Below are 20824 nucleotides of genomic sequence, written 5' to 3'. Positions count from 1 at the left end.
CACAAAATAGTTTGAGGGATTTTCAGCTTTCTTTCTATTTCTAAATAGTTTATATAACATAGGTAAAAGGGTAGAAATCAGGTAAAACTTGTGCTTTGTGGTACAAGTTGAAGAGGTTTTTATTATGAATTTATATTCTTTAAAAATTACACTTTGGATTTTTTAATAAATTTAATTTTTTTAATTTTTTAATTTTTTATTAACATATAATGGATTATTAGCCCCAGGGGTACAGGTCTATGAATCGCCAGGTTTACACATACCTTCCCCAATGTCCATAACCCAACCACCTTCTCCCTACCCCTGTCCCCCCGGGAACCCTCAGTTTGTTTTGTGAGATCAAGAGTCTCTTGTGGTTTTTCTCCCTCCCAATCCCATCTTGTTTCATTTATCCCTTTCCTACCCCTCAAACCCCCCATGTTGCCTCTCAACTTCCTCATATCAGGGAGATCATAGATTTTTTAATAAATTTAATTTTTTAAAGATTTTATTTATTTGGGAGAGAGGAAGAGAAAGAGAGCATGAGCAGGGGAGGAGCAGAAGGAGAAGCAGGCTCTCCCTAGAGGTGGGAGCTTGATGGGGGGCTCCATCCCAGGACCCTGAGATCATGACCTGAGCTGAAGGCAGATGCTTAATGGACTGAGCCACACAGGTGCCCCTAATAAATTTAATTTTTTAGAACAGTTTTAGATTTAAAGAATGGGGAAGATAGTAGAGTTCCTAAATATTTTTTCATTCTACACTGTATTATTAAAATATTGTCATCAAACATTTATATTATGATATAAACATGGCATATGTTGTATATGTTACTATGAGAACACATATTCTATGGTATATGGTTATAATTAACGAGCCAGTATTGATACATAGTCATTAACTAAAAACTATATTCAGATTTCTTTAGTTTTTAATATAATGTCCTTTCTCTGTTCCAAGATCCTATGTTACATTTAGTTGGCATGTCTTTTTAAATTCCTTCTGGCTATAATAGTTTTTCCAACTTCACTTGTTTTTGAGGACTTGATTTTCAGGAGTACTGATCAAGTATTTTACATAGAGTGTTTAGCAGTTGGGATGTATCTGGTATTTCTCATGGTTAGGTTGAAGTTATGGGTTTGGAGAAAACTACAGAGGTGACGTGTCTTTTTTATCACTGTGTATCAAGGGTACATCTTATCAATTTGATTTGTCACTATTGATGTTGACCTTGGTCATCTGGCTGAGGATATTCACCAGGTTTCTCTGCTGTTGGAGTTCTTCTCCCCGCCCCCACCCTATGTCATAATCTTTCCAAGGAAGGTTCTATGCAAAGAATAATGACCTTTCCTGAGTTTATTTCTTCTCCCATCAATTTTATTGCCTTATATTTTTAAAATAGTTCCTGTGTCAAGCTTTGTAAATGTATGGCTCTAGTTATTTTAGTATTCTCTCGTGATTTCAAACGTCTTTGCATCGGCTGTAGTAAACCTGTTTTTCCCCAGATGGATTATTTGTATATTTTTCCTTTCTGTTGATCAAATTTATTGGAAAGGTGCACACGTTTTAGTTTTATTCTAGGAATTAAACTTTTGTTCTGATGGTTATTACTTCTTTGTTTTAGCTCCTATCCACATCTGCTCTTTTACTTGGCATTTCTTTACTACTTCAAGTTTACCACGCTCTTCTTTGGTGTTCTGGACGTGGGCATCCAACTCATGTGGTCTTCATTCTTCCTGCTATCTAATGGCTGTATTTACAGTTGTGAATTTCCCTCACAGTATAACGTGGTGGCGTTCTACATTTGATGGAAGGAATTTCGTTATTATTCACTGTCCACATTTTGTTGTGATTTCATTGTGATTTACATTTAAATAATGAATTTAACAGCTGTTGAGGTTTTTTCTTGTGACCCCATACATGGTCTATTTTTTTTTATTTTCACATGTACTTGAAAATAATATGCTTGTTTGTTTACTTGGATTTTAACCTGTCTTTCTTGGATTCTTATGAATGTTGACCTATTTATTTCTTTGCTCCGGATCTTTTGTCTTTCATATTCTTTCAACTCTTTACTCTCTGATTTCTGGGAGCGATCCTCAACCTGATCTTTCACTTTCCTAACTGGCCTTCTGTATGCGTTCTCCTCTTGCACCAGACTATCATTTATTCCGGGTATTATTTATTTCAGACCGAGAAGCTTCAACTGGTTCTTTTTTTGTTTTTTTTAAGATTTTAATTATTTATTTGACAAAGATCACAAGTAGGCAGAGCAGCAGGCAGAGAGAGAGGGGGAAGCAGGTTCCCTGCTGAGCAGAGAGCCTGATGTGGGGACTCAATCCCAGGGATCATGACCTGAGCTGAAGGCAGAGGCGTAACCCACTGAGCTACCCCGGCACCCCTCAACCGGTTCTTTTTTAATGACTACTTGTTTTCTGCTTTCCAATCAGACAATCAGCATCTCCACTTGCTCTCTAATACTATAATAACTCTAATTCTTGTTCAGGGTGGTCCATTACTTTTTCCCTTTCTTACGTAGTGCGTGTACCTTCGGCTGTCTCATTATTTTTCCTGCGATGCCACATTTCCCTGGGATTATCCGTGACTGTCAACAGTCCTGTCTCCCTAGGAGAACCTGCCAAACTGTAAGCCCTAGCTCGTGCCCTCAGTGTAGTGAGTATACAGAGATTCTTGGAAGGGGTCTTTAGAGCTAAGAGCCCATTTTTATTTTTCCTCAACAATTTCCAGTTTGTCATGCACACACACTGTGACACTGACCTCAAGTGACTTTTCTGTGCCTCCCCCGAAGTACAGCTTGTCCCAAGAGCTGTCATCCTCTTGGGACTCGATCCTCTAAACCACAGCTTCTCAACCAAAAATGGTGTTGGGAAATATGTGCAGGGAATTCGGCGGCTGCTGTGATGACACTGTTGCTAAAGCATTTGGGGCAAGGGGTTGGGAATATTAAACATGCCATAGGCATGGAGAAATCCCACACAATAAAGTACCATCTGGAAAAAAATGACAGTAGCCTTCCCATGGGTAGCAAGAAGAAAGGAGTTAAAGCTGAGGACTAATTCGCTCATTTGCACCTGCGGGTTTCGCCTCCCTGTTCTCAGGTTTCTGTAGCAGGGCTGGATGCTGTTACACCGCCTCCAGGTAGGTCCTGAAAGATGGTGCTGCCCCTTCTCTCCCCTATAGTCACCAGGTAGCAGTGTTCTAACCAGGGCACTGCAAGGAAATTAAAAGGACCCAGAATGCTTGCCTCCGTCTTTACCCTGTTCCTGACTACCAGCTTTCTCCTGCCCTGGTTTGGCTTCCTCCTCCTAAAGGCTAACCTCCAACAGGGACATCAGAATCCAATTATCTTGGACTTCCTCAGGATTTCTTACAGCTTTTACTAAGATCTAAATATACCAGCTTCTCCCTTCTGTGGCACACCTGGTATTGAATCAAACAAAGGAACCAGCATCCTGTTAGTATTCTATCTTGGAGCCTCAATCTAGAAGCATGGAGTCTTAGCAACATGGGAACAGAAAGGTACAGTGGATCGCTAATTTTAGCTAATTTTGAAAATTTGGAGCATTAAAAGTGGATTTACCCCCAGAAAATAAGATATACAAAGACATGTTTAAAAAAAAAAAAATGCTGGGGCAGCTGGGTGGCTCTGACTCTTGATTTTGGCTCAGGTCATGATCTTGGGTGGTGGGATCAAGCCCCACGTCAGTTTTCATGCTCAACATGAAGTCTGGGTGAGATTGTCTCTCCTTCCCTTCTCCCCATCCTTCCCATGTTCTTTTTCCCTCTCGCTCAAAAAATAAATAAATCTAAAAAAAAAAATTAGTGCAACATTCATAGATGAAAAACATACCAAGCAAGATGAAAAGCCTAGAACTCTATCAGGTATAGATGACAACATGAAACAGTGGAAGTCATAGCACCTCTTCTGTATAGACATAAATCATTTGCTGAATTATTTGGTAGACAATATAGGGAAAATGAAACATTTCATGGAGAAATATATTATTTCTACCATTTGAGAAAGTTTTTAAAAATTTATAAAGATTTTATTTGAGAGAGAAAGAGCACCCACAAGGCAGGGTAAGGGGCAGAGGATGAGGGGTGGGGAGCGGGACAGAGGCAGAAGCAGACTCCCCACTGAGCAGAGAGCCCAACACAGGCTCATTTCCAGGACCCTGGGTTCATGACCTGAGCCAAAGACAGATGCTTAACTGACTGAGCCACCCAGGCGCTCCTAAGTTTTTTAATCTGAAATAATTTTATAAGTATAGAAAGGTTTTCAAAAACAGTATAGAGGGTTCTTATATAGTCTTCAGCCAGCTTCACATAATAACATCTTGTATGATTATTGGACAGTGTACAGAACCAAGAAATTAACATTGGTGCATTAGTGACTGTTAGCTAAACTGCAGACTTTATTTGAATGTCACAGTTTTTTCCACTAATGTCCTTTTTCTGTTCCAGAACCGAAGACATGATCCCACACTGAATTTAGTCATTAACTCTTTAATCTCTTCCAAGCTCAGTTTTACACTGTTTCTCATGATCATAAATCTTTTTTTCTTTTTTTAAGATTTTATTTAGGGGCGCCTGGGTGGCTCCATGGATTAAAGCCTCTGCCTTCGACTCAGGTCACGATCTCAGGGTCCTGGGATTGAGCCCCACTTGCCTACCCCCCGACCCTGCCTGCCTCTCTGCCTACTTGTGGTCTCTGTCTGTCAAATAAACAAATAAAATCTTTTTTTTTTTAGATTTTATTTATTTATTTGACAGACAAAGATCACAAATAGGCAGAGAGGCAGGTAGAGAGAGAGGAGGAAGCTGGCTCTCCACGGAGCAGAGAACCGATGCGGGGCTCGATCCCAGGTCCCTGAGATCATGACCTGAGTCGAAGGCAGAAGCTTTAACCCACTGAGCCACCCAGATGCCCCTAAATTGGGTATTTTATTATTAAACTGCTTCCTTGGAATGGCTTCCACCTTCTGCAGAATTCTCATAGACCTGCATTTGGAGCCATGATTTTCTTCCTTGATCTAAGCTCCTCTGCCTTTTGTTTTTCAGATCTATCTATCTTTCTTTCTTTCTTCCTTCTTTCCTTCCTTCCTTCCTTCCTTCCTTTTTTTTAAAGTAATCATTCTGCCCAATGTGGGGCTCAAATTCATAACCCTGAGATCAAGAGTCTTGTGCTTAGGGCACCTGGGTGGCTCAGTGTGTTAAAGCCTCTGCCTTTGGCTCAGGTCATGATGTAGAAATTGATAGTGGGATATTGAGTGGGATATCCCCCATGATAGTGGGAAACTGAGGCTATAATATGTCTTTCGCCCTTCATCTTGAATCAGGTTTTCCTGCTTATTTTTTACCAAAACATTTTTTGCACAGAGTAATACTCTATCATACTAAATATCACTTAAAATTTTCATGTGAAGTTGTAGCAATTAAAAAATACCTTGTAGTGCATTGTGATGGTTAAGACATTAATTACTATGATAATGTTCATATTCTCTAGGTCATTACTCATTTTTTTAATCTAAATAGCAACTACTGAGATAGTAGCTTTAAGTTTTAAGTTCCTATCGCAACTACTGAGACAGATTTTAAGTTTTTGATTATTATTATGGATTTCTCTGTCCCTTTAATTCTGTCAAATTTTGTTTTACATAAAATATATGTCCACGTAGGCACAATACACATTTATAATGCTATGTTTTCTGAGAAACTGATTCTTACCACTCTTTGAAATGTCCATGTCTATGTCCGGTGACACACATTGTCTTGTCTATTTTAACATTAATATTAGCTTTTTCATGCTTACAGGGCATGTTGTTTTCATCTTTACTTTCAATGTATAGAAAACTTTATATTTAAACTACATTCTTGATAAACAGCAACTAGTTGGGTCTTGCTTTTTTATCTGTCTTAGAATGTCCAGTCAACTTACTGTTAGTGAAATTATTGAATGGATGTAGGTCTACCCGCTTGCTGTTTTCTCTTTGGCCTCTCTGTTCCTCTTTTTGGATTAATTGAGATATTTTTTTTTAGAATTTCCTATTAGTTTCTTTATTCTTTTTACAGCTGTAAGTTTTTTTTTTAAGTAGTTCCTCTAGAGATTATAATGCATATTCTTTTATAGTTAGTATCCTGCTACTTCGTGTGATCTGTAATAACCTTTCAAACATTTACTTCTATTTGCCAAGCCATTCTTTATGCCATCATTGTCATATTATTACAAAATTACAGTTCTTATTTAGAATAATTACATGTATTTTAGAGAACTTAGGACACAAACATACAGTTTTTTTTATTAACACATAGTGTATTATTTGCTTCGGGGTACAGTTCTGTGAAACATCAGGCTTACATAAGTCACAGCACTCACCATAGCATGTGCCCTCCCCAATGTCCATAGTATTTTGTATTTATCCATATAGTTACCATTTCTGGTGTTTTTCGTTCTCTCCTGAAGATCTGTGTTTCTATTTGTATAATCCCCCTTTTGCTTGAAGAACGGTAGATAGCGCCCCTCATAATACAATCCGGTGCTGTTCTTTACTCCAAGTTTCAGCTTCTGTCCAGTGTCCATCTGCTTGTGGTGGCCACTTTCCAGCACTTGCAGAGATTTTCTTTCTTTATGGTTTAGAGTTTATCATTGTTATCAGCAGGAGAATTGTTCTGGAAAACAATTTCATAGTGTATATTAAGACCTTTAACAGTGTTGGGGCACCTAGGTGGCTTAGTTGGCTAAGCATCAGCCTTCGGCTCAGGTCATGATCCTAGGATCCTGGGAGGGAGCCCTGCATCCGGCTCCTTGCTGGGCACGGGAACCTGCTTCTCCCTCTCCCTGTCACTCCCTCTGCTTGTGTTCACGTGCGCATGCGTGCTCTCCGTCTCTCTTACAAATAAATTTAAAAAAAGAAAAAGACCTTTAACAGTGTCAGCACGTTGGACCAATAACCTGGATTGCAAAGATTTATAACAAAGGTTTATACTGAAGTATAAGTGAGAGAAAAGTTGAATGCAATAAATGTCCAAAAAGATGGAAATATGTAAAATATTAAGCTGTATCCATGGGCTGGAATACTATGTGAGCCAGTGATATAGATGAGGTTTCTTTTTTTTTTTTTTTTAAGATTTTATTTATTTGTCAGAGAGAGAGAGAGCGCAAGCGGACAAGCAGGCAGAGAGGCAGGCAGAGGCAGAGGGAGAAGCAGGCTCCCTGCCAAGCAAGGAGCCCGATGCAGGACTCGATCCCAGGATTCTGGGATCATGACCTGAGCCAAAGACAGCAGCTTAACCAACTGAGCCACCCAGGTGTCCCATAAGGTGGGGTTTCTAACACCTGATTTTTAAAATATCAAAATTCATTGGTAATATTCAGTTTATTCACAATCATGTGAAATGGCATGTAGAGAATGAAAGAAAAATCACCAAAATATTAACAGTGACATATCAGTTGTTGGCCTATATAGTTTGGCATTGTCTCATTTTTAATAATCAGTGTTACTTTTTATTAGAAAATAAATATATTTTTGAATATTTTTATTTATTTATTTGACAGAGATTACAAGTAGGCAGAGAGGCAGTCAGAGAGAGGAGGAAGCAGGCTCCCCGCTGAGCAGAGAGCCTGATGTGGGGCTCGATCCCAGGACCCTGGGACCATGATCTCAGCTGAAGGCAGAGGCTTTAACCCACTGAGCCACCCAGTCACCCCTAGAAAATAAATATTTTTATAAACCTATGTTTATTATTTCCTAAGTTAACTAAAGCAATCTAAAAAATACTGATACATATCATAGAATGTTTAAGCAACATATAAAATATCAAATGGAAAAAATCATATTTTACATAAAAGCCTCATGCATCTTTTTTTTTATAAGAATTTATTTATTTGACAGAGAGTGAGAGAAGGAGAGAGAGCACAAGTGGGGAGAGCAGCAGAGGGAGAGGGGTAAGCAGGCTCCCTGCTGAGTAGGGAGCCCGATGCAGGATTTGATCCCAGGATCCTGAGATCATGACCCGAGCCGAAGGCAGAGGCTTAACCCACAGAGCCACCCAGGTGCCCCAAAGCCCCATGCATCTTAAACATTTTCTTAGGGATTTTTTTAATGACTGAATTCTAGTTTTAAGATTAAGACATAATAGGACAATAAACATTTGTTGTGCGCTATGCAGTTAAAAAACATTTTCCATGTATTCACAACTGCCCAGCAAATGTCTATTTTACCATCATTTTAGGGAAGAAGATCCTAGAACCCAAAATATATTAGCCAGTGAAAAATGGAGTTCCACCACCAAATTTAAAGAAAATTATTTTTCCCAGGAAACATACACGATGATAAAATCTCAGTATCATTTTATTTTCTTATGTCCCATTATTCTATAAAAGATCAAAGTTGGCTAGCCTACCAAAAATCATATTACATAAAAACATTCTATATATGTTTATTGTATTCATTATCATTTCAGATATGGACGGTATTTAAGCTGCCCCCTTCCCTTCATCACTGGAACTTTATCATGAAGTCCTCAAGTCCTGAATTACCACTGCATCCAGTAGTTTCATCAGCAGAGACTGAGCTAAGAATAAAGAGAATCATAGAGAAACTAGACCAGTTGATCCCACCCAGACCTTTCACCCACATGAGCACCACCACCAGTGCCACACACGGCACAACCACCATCCTCCACCCTCAAGATGCCTACTGCAGGGGGGATCAGCTAGACATCCTGCTGGGGGTGAGGGACCACTTGCGTCACAGGAAGGAATATGGCGGACACTTCCGGAGGGCCAGGATGTCCTCCCCAGCCCTGAAGGCAGGTGCTTCTGGAAAGGTGACAAACTTCAACAATGGCACTTACCTTGTCAGTTTCACCCTCTTCTGGGAGGGCTGGGCCTCTCTGCCCTACTCATCCACCCCAGTGAAGGGATGTCGGCTCTCTGGAGGGCAAGTAACCAAGGCTACGACAGGGTGATGTTCACCGGCCAATTTGCCAGTGGCATCTCCCATGTTGACACTGACTGTGCCTTGGTTTTAAACTTCTAGCACTGAGCTCTGTGAGTATGTGGGTGCTCAAGACCAAGAATCCTTCTGTGGCGTGAGACCTCAGCACATGCCCTGTGCTGCACTCACTCACATGCATTCCAAAAACACGGAGGTTTCTTATCTTAGCAGACAAGAAGGGAGGCTCTTCAAAAGGTAAATAATTATTTCGGGAGACTACCTGGGAAAATGTGGCAATGATTTAGCCTCCATGTTGATCCAAAGGAAAGTGCTCTGAATATATCAATTTTGGGACTCTATGAAGAGCCATTTTAGAAAAAAAAAAAATCTGTGAATTCATTTTCATTTGGGGACAGTGTTGATGTTCTAGTAGTCCCCAGTCTTTCTGGATATTTAACCCTTATCAGGGAAATAAAAAGATATGTAAACAAAATAAAAATTGAAAGGGAATGAGGAACATACATGTAAGTGCATGCTCAAATATATTCTTACTGTGCCTCAATAGATTACCTTGCACCCCTTCTGGGTATCTGTACCCCTGGACTAATAAACAAAGGAAGGAAAATGTAATCAATGGCCTGAAATTATGGGTACAGTAGCCAATTATTAGCACTAAGAAATCACTGAAGCAATAAGTAATGTGGCTGTTAATGTTTCCTGATCTTTGGGGTCACCTGCAGATTAATTTTTGTATCTGTCTCTTTAAGAGCAAATGTGGGTGTAGAGATTATGGAAAACAATGCAACAATGCCATTAATGTCTCCAAATGCAACAGTAAGTTCTCCCTGGGATGATGGGGGGTGCTTAGTACTAAACTCATTCAAGGGTTTCTTTCTTCTGGTGGACTTGTTCATTGTTATCTGCCCTATTGGTATCTCTGCACATCAGTCTTCTCCGTGGTGAGCCAAGATATCAGTTACCCAAGTAAATAAATGATTGGAATCACTAGGGTATCATAAACCTCTTTAAGTAACTGTAATTCATCATTAATCTATTTATCGGGCAACAGATTACCTGCTTATTCAACACGATAACCTTCAACTCTCAAAACTCTCTATTTACACCTAGGTGTTTCCCTCCCCACATCAATACCTTCATCTCCTTCCCACATCACTATAAGCCCAAAAATCACCATCTAGAGGTTTCTAACCTGCCATCTAAGAGTCTCTTGTGTAGAGATATGTTTTCTTAATATTCAATTTTTTAAGAGTTCTTATAAATGTGTATTGAATGTTGTCATATTCATTCTCCACATCTATCAAGGTGATTATGTGATTTGTATCCTAATTTGCTAATACATGTATCACATTGATTTGCAGGTACTGAACCATCCTTGCATTCCTGAAATAAATCCCACTCGAGTGTGGTATATGATCTTTTTAATGTATTGTTGAATTTGGTTTGTCAATATTTTGTTAAGGTTTTTTTCATCTAAGTTCATCACGGATGGGCGCCTGGGTGGCTCAGTGGGTTAAGCTGCTGCCTTCAGCTCAGGTCATGATCTCAGGGTCCTGGGATCGAGGCCCGCATCGGGCTCTCTGCTCAGCAGGGAGCCTGCTTCCCTCTCTCTCTCTCTCTGCCTGCCTCTCCATCTACTTGTGATCTCTCTGTGTCAAATAAATAAATAAAATCTTTAAAAAAAATGTTATAAGTTCATCACGGATATTGACCTATAATTTTGTGTGTGTGATCTATTTGCCTAGTTTTGGTATCACAGTAGTGTTGGCCTTGCAAAATGAGTTTGGAAGCATTCTTTCTTTATAATTTTTTTAGAATAATTTGAGAAAACTAGGTATCAACTTTTCTTTGGGTATTTATTAGAATTCACCTATGAAGCTGTCTGGTTCTGGACTTTTGCTTTTTGAAAAGTTTTGAGTTACTGATTCATTTTCAGTCCTTGTAATTGGACTCTTCAGATTTTCTATTTCTTTATAATTCAGAGTTGGGAAGCTGTTCATTTCTTCTAGGTTTTCCAAATTTTGGGCCTGTAATTTTTCATATAATCTCTTAATGATATTTTACATATGTAGTATCATCTGTGATCTCTCTGTTTTCACTTTTTTTTTTAAGATTTTATTTATTTGAGAGAAAGAGGGACAGAGCTAATGAATGAGGAGGAAGGGCAGGTGAGAGGGAGAAGCAAGGCTTCTTATCGAGCAAGGAGCCAGATGTGGGACTCTATCCCAGGAGCCTGGGATCATGACCTGAGCCAAAAGTAGACACTTAACTGACTGTCACCAACACCCCTCCTTTTTCATTTCCAATTTTATTTGTGTTCTCTTATTTTCATTAATGAATCTGGATAGTGGTTAATTGATTCTGTTTACCTTTTCAAACAACCAACTTTTAGTTCATTGAGCTTTTCTATTTTTTTTTTTTCATGTTCTCTTCCATTTTTTTTCCACTCTGATCTTTAGTAAGTCTTTTCTTCTTCTAACTTCAGGCTTTGTTCTTTTTCTCTAGTTTCTTTAGGTATAAAATTGGACTGTTTATTTGGACTTTTTTGGGTTTTTTTGCTATAGTGCTACAAACTTTCTCTTAGAACTATTTTTGCCATGTCCCATGGATTTGGGGGAGTTGTGGTTCTGTTTTCATTTGCTTCAAGGTGTTTTTATTTTTTACTTCCTCTGATTTTTTTTAACCCATTAGTTGTTTAGTAACCTGCTGTTTGGTCTCCATGTGTTCATGGTTTTTCCAGTTCTTCTTCTAATTGATTCCTAGTTTCATGCCATTGTGATTGGAAAAGATGCTTGGTAAGACTTCAGTCTTTTTGAATTTAATGAGACTTGTTTTGTGGTCTAACACGTGATCTATCCTAAAGAATGTTCCCTATGCACTTTAAAAATATGTGTTCTGAAGGTTTTGAATGAAATTTTCTATAGATCTCTGTTAAGTCTATTTGATCTAATGTGACATTTAAGGCCAGTGTTTTCTTATTAAAAGGATCTGGATGATGTAACCATTGATGGAAGCATGGGGTATTTAAGTCTTCTACTATTATTGTGCTACTGTCAATTTCCTCTTGTGTCTGTTAATATTTGTTTTATGTATTTAGGTGCTCCTATGTTGGGTTGCATAAATACTACAAACATTATATCCCCTGCTTGGATTTAGCCCTTTATCATTATGTGATGCCTTTTTCTGTTTTAAAGTCAATTTTGTCCTACACAAATATTGTGTACCAGCTTTCTTTTTAATTTTCATTTGCGTGGAATATCTTGCTTTCCTTCCCTGTCAGCCTGTGTGTCTTTAGATCTGAAATGAGTCTCTTGTAGGCCGCATACAGGTGGTCTTAGTTTTTTTTTAATCTGTTTTGCCACCTTATGTCTGTTTTTTTCTTTCTGAGAAGTTTTAATTATATTTAATTTATTTCCCATGAATATGCCTATTCAGATGTTCTGTTTCATCTTGTATCAATTCTGTAAGTTGTATTTTTCAATGAATTTATCCATCTCCTCTAAATTTTGAAATTTGTTGGCATTCACTTTTATTGTAATATTGCCTTGTTACCCTTTTAATGTCTACAGAATCTTTAGTGATCCTTTTTCATTTCTAATATTGGTAACGTGTGCATTCTTTTCTCTTTCTTTCCTTTTGATTAGAGCATTTAATCCACTTAAATTAATTATAGATATGTATGTACTTAATGCTATTCTATTCATTGTTTTCTGGTTCTTATGGTTCTTCTGTTCTTATCTTCCCTTTTATTTTCTTAACAGTTATATTTGGGTTCCTTCCTCTTTTGTTTATCTATTATAGATTTTTGTTCATGGATACCATAAGGTTCATATATTCACATATATGTATTAAGCTGATGGTCAATTAAGTTTGAATGCATCGTAAAACAGTACAATTTTATTCCCCCCACTGCCCATTTTTTTGATGTCTTATTTTATGTCTTTTTATTTTGTGTAAACTTTAACTGTTTTTATGGTCATAGTCTAACCTATTTTTGTATTTAACTTTCATACTAGTTCTTCAAGTGGCTGATTTACTGCCTTTACTGCATAGCTGCCTTTACCAATTAACTTTTTCTTTTATATATATATATTCTATATATTTATATATAAATATGTATATTTCTCATTATAGCCCATTTTCTGTTTTAAGAAAACACTTTATCATTTCCAGAAGATTCCATTCCTCTGTTTCATCTAATCCACTGTTGGTTTACTCTAGTTTGCTTTCATTTCAGTTTGTGTTCTTTAGCGCTGGCTCATTTTTACATTTTCTAACTCTTTATTGAAGTTCTCCATTTGCCCATTTTGGTCAGTCTCTTTATAACTATTACTTTGAACACTTTATCGGGTCAATTACTTATCTCTGTTTCATTTGGGTTTTTCTGGGGTTTTAATTTTTTTTTTTCATTTGGAACGTAATTCTTTGTTTCTTGTTTTGCTTGACTTTTTGTGGGTTTTGTTTTGTTTTGTTTTGCTATTTTTTAAAATGAATTAAGTAGAATAGTTACCCCTCTCTGTCTTGAAAGAGTGGCCTTGCGTAGGAGCATTCTCTGTGTAAATTGTGTGCCTGGTGGTTTTGGCACCAGGTTGCCAAAACCTGGATGACTGGGGCAGGACCAGGCATGGGCCTGGGGTCTCTAGGGTTTTACTGGGGTGGGGCCACCCTCATGAGATAGCTGGTCCTGGAGTGGGCATGGGTCAGGGAATCCTGCTATGTCCATCCTTGTGAGATGGCTGAGTCTGAAATGGGTACATGCCAGTGGGTTCCTGGTGTCCACCATGCCAGGGCTGCCTGAGCCACCTTGGCAGGGTAGCTGGGTCAGGCATGGCCTGGGGAAATCCTGTGGCCTGCCATTCTGGGGCCCGCTGGTGGGACAGATGGAGCTGGGGAGGGCACAAACTGTTGGCATGGGGTGGTGCCTTTGGGGGCAGTGGGAGCTGATGTGAACTAGAGGCCCGGGACTTCCTAGGGCAGCCCTAATAAACTGGCTAGAGCACCTGGACTCTGCTCCCATTCAGGCTATTACAGTGGAGGGGGAGTGCACACACACACACACACACACACACACACACACACACTCCTTGTCCATCTCCAACCCCAAAAAGAGTTTCAGTAGTTCCACTACTTTTTTGGCAGATGATTCAGTATGAGTGAGTGGATTTCCTTTACTTAAACACTAGTTGCCTTTTAAATAGCTGTTTTTTACTATGTCCCAGGACAAGCACGTCTGATATCCCTCCTTAATCAAGTTGCTACACTGGAGGTAGGGCTCCTACGGTTACCATCATCTTTTTATCCTCCTCTTTGTGGTCCCTCTGTTGTTCATTGTGAAGTAGCTGTTCAACCAGCCCTCAGTTCTTCAGAAGGAATTGCTGTGAATGTGGTGGTAGACTTGGTGTATCCATGGAAGGGGGTGAGTTCAGGGTGTGCCTGTGCTGCCATCCTGGACTCTCTAATCAAAGAATTTCCAGTTTGATGATGTCACTTATGACACTATGACAAAGTGTGAGAAACTTGAGGGTAAAATGGGCTAAAATGATAAAATAATTGAATTTTTATTACTATGTAAGAACTGATTACTTTCAGAGGAAGCCAAACAAATATTTAAATTTTACCCAGAGGGTTCTTTTTGGGGGAGGGGGGAAAAAACATATTCTCTATAATAAACTTTAATGAGCACTATTTAAAAAATTCATATCAGAAAGATTTTACTAAAAATAACTATTTATTAAGAGAATGATGCTTCAATAGGGGTTTTCACCTCCCTCCTGACCTATTAAGAGAATACTTAGAAATGATAGTAGGTTCTTAATAATTACTGATGAATATGTGATATTTTAGATCTTCTCTTGCTGTTATTTTTGGTAGGAAAAACAGTTCCAATGAAAAAGAAATGCAAGTTTGGAATGGCATCCAGAATCCCTGGGGCACATGTTTGGAAAGAGACATGGAATCCAGTCTCCTGTAGTTTGACTCCAATCAAAATGAAAGAATGCCTAAGAAGAAAATTCATGTATCTAATGGCCAATTTCACGATCCGCCATGGATGGAATATTTCAAAAACAGTATCGACAGTATGCCTCAGTCTAAGCTCTTATATATATCCCTTTCAGAAATTTCACTTTTTGTTCCAAGGAAGCAGTAGGATATGCCTTCTTCATATTTCTTAACCACAACACAACTTTTCAAGACATAATTGTCTTTCCTTTTTTATTTTTATTTTTTTAATTAATTAATTTATTTTCAGAAAAACAGTATTCATTTTTTTTTCACCACACCCAGTGCTCCATGCAATCCGTGCCCTCTATAATACCCACCACCTGGTACCCCAACCTCCCACCCCCTCACCACTTCAAACCCCTCAGATTGTTTTTCAGAGTCCATAATCTCTCATGGTTCACCTCCCCTTCCAATTTCCCCCAACTCCCTTCTCCTCTCTAACTCCCCATGTCCTCCATGCTATTTGTTATGCTCCACACATAAGTGAAACCATATGATAATTGACTCTCTCTGCTTGACTTATTTCACTCAGCATAATCTCTTCCAGTCCCGCCCATGTTGCTACAAAAGTTGGGTATTCATCCTTTCTGATGGAGGCATAATACTCCATAGTGTGTATGGACCACATCTTCCTTATCCATTCGTCCGTTGAAGGGCATCTTGGTTCTTTCCACAGTCTGGCGACCGTGGCCATTGCTGCTATAAACATTGGGGCACAGATGGCCCTTCTTTTCACGACATCTGTATGTTTGGGATAAATACCCAGTAGTGCAATTGCAGGGTCATAGGGAAGTTCTATTTTTAATTTCTTGAGGAATCCCCACACTGTTCTCCAAAGAGGCTGCACCAACTTGCATTTCCACCAACAGTGGAAGAGGGTTCCCCTTTCTCCACATCCCCTCCATCACATGTTGTTTCCTGTCTTGTTAATTTTGGCCATTCTAACTGGTATAAGGTGATATCTCAATGTGGTTTTAATTTTAATCTCCCTGAGGGCTAGTGATGATGAACATTTTTTCATATGTCTGATAGCCCTTTGTATGTCTTCACTGGAGAAGTGTCTGTTCATATCTTCGCCCATTTTTTGATATGATTGTCTGTTTTGTGTGTGTTGCGTTTGAGGAGTTCATTATAGATCCTGGATATCAACCTTTTGTCCATGCTGTCATTTGCACATATCTTCTCCCATTCCATGGGTTGCCTCTTTGTTTTTTTTTTACTGTTTCCTTTGCTGTGCAGAAGCTTTTGATTTTGATGAAGTCCCACATGTTTATTTTCGCTTTTGTTTCCTTTGCCTTTGGAGACATATCTTGAAAGAAGTTACTGTGGCTGATATCGAAGAGATTACTGCCTATGTTCTCCTCTAGGATTTGGATGGATTCCTGTCTCACATTGAGGTCTTTTATCCATTTTGAGTTTATCTTTGTGTACGGTGTAAGAAAATGGTCAATGGTCGAGTTTCATTCTTCTACATATAGCTGTCCAGTTTTCCCAGCACCATTTATTGAAGAGACTGTCTTTTCTCCACTGTATATTTTTTTCCTGTTCTGTCGAAGATTAATTGACCATAGAGTTGAGGGGCCATATCTGGGCTCTCTACTCTATTCCACTGGTCTATGTGTCTGTTTTTATGCCAGTACCATGCTGTCTTGGTGATCACAGCTTTGTAATAAAGCTTGAAATCAGGTAACGTGATTTTATTTTCTTTTTGTTTGGGGTTTTTTTTTTTAAATAATTTTTTTAATTAAATTTATTTATTTTCAGCATAACAGTCTTTATTATTTTTTCACCAAACCCAGTGATTTTATTTTTGTTTTATTTTTGTTTTTCAACATCTCCTTAGCGATTCAGGGTCTCTTCTGATTCCATAAAGATTTTTGGATTATTTGTTCCAGCTCTTTGAAGAATACCGGTGGAATTTTGATCAGAATGGCATTAAAAGTATAGATTGCTCTAGGCAGTAGAGACATTTTAACAATGTTTATTCTTCCAATCCAAGAGCATGGGATGGTCTTCCATCTTTTTGTGTCTTCTTCAATTTCTTTCATGAGTTTTCTGTATTTCCTCGAGTACAGATCCTTACCTCTTTGGTTAGGTTTATTCCCAGGTATCTTAAGGTTCTTGGTGCTATAGTAAATGGAATCAATTCTCTAATTTCCCTTTCTGTATTTTCATTGTTAGTGTATAAGAAAGCCACTGATTTCTGTACATTGACTTTGTATCCTGCCACGTTGCTGAATTGCTGTATGAGTTCTAGTAGTTTGGGGGTGGAGTCTTTTGGGTTTTCCATATAAAGAATCATGTCATCTGCGAAGAGAGAGAGTTTGACTTCTTCATTGCCAATTTAGATACCTTTCATTTTTCTTTGTTGTCTGATTGCTGTTGCTAGGACTTCTAATACTATGCTGAACAAGAGTGGTGAAAGTGGGCATCCTTGGCTTGTTCCTGATCTCAATGGGAAGGCTGCAAGCTTTTTCCCATTGAGGAGGATATTTGCTGTGGGTCTTTCATAGATAGATTTGATGAAGTTCAAGAATGTTCCCTCTATCCCTATACTTTGAAGCATTTTAATCAGGAACGGATGCTGGATTTTGTCAAATGCTTTTTCTGCATCAATTGAGAGGACCATGTGGTACTTCTCTCTTTTCATATTAATTTGTTCTATCACACTGATTGATTTGCGAATGTTGAGTCATCCTTGTACCCCAGGAATGAATCCCATCTTTAAAAGAATACATTCATCTAACTGGAATGGAGGATGTGCAGAGAACGTTTATTCCATCCCTATCCCAATGCATACCTCAGAATGTAGCCAGCATGTCCAGAAAGTCATTGACAGAGCTGAAAACAATGTAAGATCTTGTATTGCCCATTTTCTACAGTTGGCATAACGCTTAAGGGTGTGGATTGTCCCTCTAAGTTTCTTCATCTGTAAAATGGAGGTGAAAATAGTACCCACCTGGTAAGTGTACCCACCTGGTAAAATGAAGTAATATATACAATGCTTTTAGAATTGTTTGTTACAGAGGTAAGCCCTCTTTGGTGTAAGCTATCATCCCTATTGTTGTTACATGAAAAGAGAGATCCAGGAGCAAGGCGATGACTTGGCATCAGTTAGAAATAATACTTACAAGCATGGGCTGTGTTATCTAACATACATAGACTGTGCCACTTAGAAGTGATGTCCTTTGACTTGTTACTTATTTTCTGTGCCTCATTTTCCTCATCCAACTACACAAGAATATTATCTGGTGGTTGTTATAAAGACTAAATGAGATAATGGTTATAAATACTTAACAAGCAAGGCCCATAAACACATAGGGTCCAGTAAACAAGAGCTACTGTAGCTGTATCCCATGTCCAAGTTGGGGTTGGAATCCAGTGGCTAGAATCCTAGACCAGTTGCTCCACCTACTAAACAAAGGACGCACCAATAATAATTCAGAATTCACCGGTAGATCTGAGCACTCTTACCTGGCTAACTTCCTGCCTACTGGGTCCTGGGTCTTGTCTGTCTTCCCTGGGGACAGTGCACCTTCTGTGGTTCTGTTATGGCCTGACATGCTGCCACTCTTGGGATCTCAAACTTAGAAGGTCCTCCCAATAAAAAGGGAAAAACAGTAGGAACTTGGCTCCAAGCAATAGGTAGAATTCGCAACAAAAGGGGGAGAGTTGTAAACTGTGACCTCTGAACTCCTGCAGACCTCAGTTTCCTCATCTGTAAAACTCAGGATCTGGAGGTAATCTTCAGCATCACATTCCGTATAACAGTGGATCTCTTAGGTTATGGAAAGCACAGAATTTAATGAATTACCCCCCTCTTTGTCTAACCTTTTAAATTGTAGCAAAATATCTGTTGCACGTTTTGTTAAAAGTTACATTTTATAGCAGGCTTTGGAAAAGGAAATTGAAGTAAATTAGAAGCAGAACGAAGACAATGATACTGCCATTTTCCTTCAACTAATGCTCCGGTGTCTTTATTTTCAAACGCCGTGGGTGAAAACTTTAAATATAGCCCTTTACTTCAAAGATGGCACTTGTTACAAAGCATTAATAATCCTTTTCTACATATTTTCCTCAGAAGTTCTGACTACAAAGCAGCTGGCCCCAGTAGTCTGATAAAGGCCTAATTTATAGGATGGAAAATGGAAGGACTTCATTTTATTCTATTCATATTAGGCTCCTATTTTCATGGGTTCTAAGATTGGGTAGACAGTTTTCACAAGAATTGGGAGGAATTTCAAATTGAGGTGCAGCATCTGTCACTAGCTATGTAACCCTGAGCAGGTCATTTAATCTCTTGATCTTCTACAACATGACAATTGTGTGTGTTCTATGGATAAGAAGTTACATATGTTCTCTTGTAGAACCACATAAAGCAAACTGACTGGGGATGGTAAGCACTGGCGTAACTTCATTGGAGCATGATGTAGTTAATTTTTTAGGTATTGTTTTGTACATCTTGTGAGCTGTAGATTAAGCTTGAGGATAGAGAAAGTACTAATTGATGTCTTTGCATTAAAACACACACACACACACACACAAGTAAACCTATTTCTCCAAATACTCTGTTTCCCTAAGACTGGAATTTTATATACTTATATATATTCTATATATATATAACTTAAGTTACATCAGTGCTTACCATCCCCAGGCAATTTGCTTCTACATCATTCTACAAGGGAATTTCTTATATAACTTCTTATCCGTGGAATACTTCGGATTGTTCAAGTAAGTTTCAAAACTATTCCTTCATTTAAGCCTGTAATCAGTCATGATTGACGTGTTATAAACACCAAACCTTTTCTTCTGTCTTTATCATCTTTGTAACTTCTCACTTGTTTCATTTTGGGATTGCCTATTGGTCATCAGCACTGAAGTCCGTGGATCTGCATGAATCTGGAAGACTTCAACACCAACTTGCTGTGGACTTGGACAAGAATATCAACATCCAGTGGCAAAAACATGGCTACTCTCTGATTGGACCATTGACCTATTCAGTGAAAGAAATTGAATATATAGCTCGAGTCGTTGACAGAACTGGAGGAGGAAAGAGCACGGTCATTGCTATTTCTCTGGGCCAGCATTTCAGACCCTTCCCCATTGATGTTTTTATCCAAAGGACCCTCAGTATCTACAAGGCTGTTCAACGTCTTCTTCTATGAAGCCCAGACACTATGGTTATTATCAAGGCAGAAAACATCAGGGAGATGCATGGTGATGTGGAAAGATTCAGTGACTTTCATGGTTATGTCCAGTATCTTGCCATTAAGGATATCTTTCAAGATCTCAGTGTGGGTATCATTGATGCCTGGGATACAACAATTGCACGTGGCACCAATAATGTCCACCTGCCGCAATCTGTAGTGATAAATCAAGTTAGTATATTGTTAAACTCTATTTGCCAGATGACCCCTCTGAAATCCATTCATTTAATTAAAAACATTTATAAAGTGTTTGCTATCATGCCAGTTCCTATGTTTGGCTCTGAACTCACAATTAGCATGAGATAATCTGCACTATGGCTAATCCATAAACCACCGATTCAACCAAATTATTTCTAATTGGGCATCCACTTAAGAATAAAAATTAGAAATGCCCATGAAAAGGAGCTACACTTCTTGACCAGAGTCCTGCTACTCTTCACAAATGGGAAGTCAAGACACCTAATGGTTATAAGCGGTCTCTGATTCATGAAAATCCCGTGCAATGAAGTTATCTGAAAATATTTGGAGAAAGCAGTCCCATTTTCTTGTCTCTGCTGCTAAAGACAAGCTCAAGATGATTTCCAAGTGGCAAGAGAAATTCTGTAAGGCAATTCTCCATGGCTGCTGTCCTAAAGGGGCAACAGAATTCTAGGCAAG

At 38.7% G+C, this 20824-nt stretch overlaps 1 protein-coding gene across 1 annotated transcript; it reads left to right on the top strand.

The window, feature by feature from the left end:
- Positions 1-3117: 3117 nt before the first annotated feature.
- On the top strand, positions 3118-20473 carry LOC116598742 (NXPE family member 4-like). Its single transcript, XM_032358035.1, is given in 9 exon segments — positions 3118-3138; positions 8464-8884; positions 8887-9035; positions 9037-9194; positions 9707-9740; positions 9743-9773; positions 14829-14999; positions 15002-15034; positions 19833-20473. Coding segments are annotated over 9 exon segments (1659 nt in total).
- Positions 20474-20824: the final 351 nt, after the last annotated feature.

This window comes from Mustela erminea, chromosome 9 (genome assembly GCF_009829155.1).
Source record: "Mustela erminea isolate mMusErm1 chromosome 9, mMusErm1.Pri, whole genome shotgun sequence".
In the NCBI taxonomy this organism is placed as follows: domain Eukaryota; kingdom Metazoa; phylum Chordata; class Mammalia; order Carnivora; family Mustelidae; genus Mustela; species Mustela erminea.
This window is presented reverse-complemented; position numbering and strand designations above follow the sequence as displayed.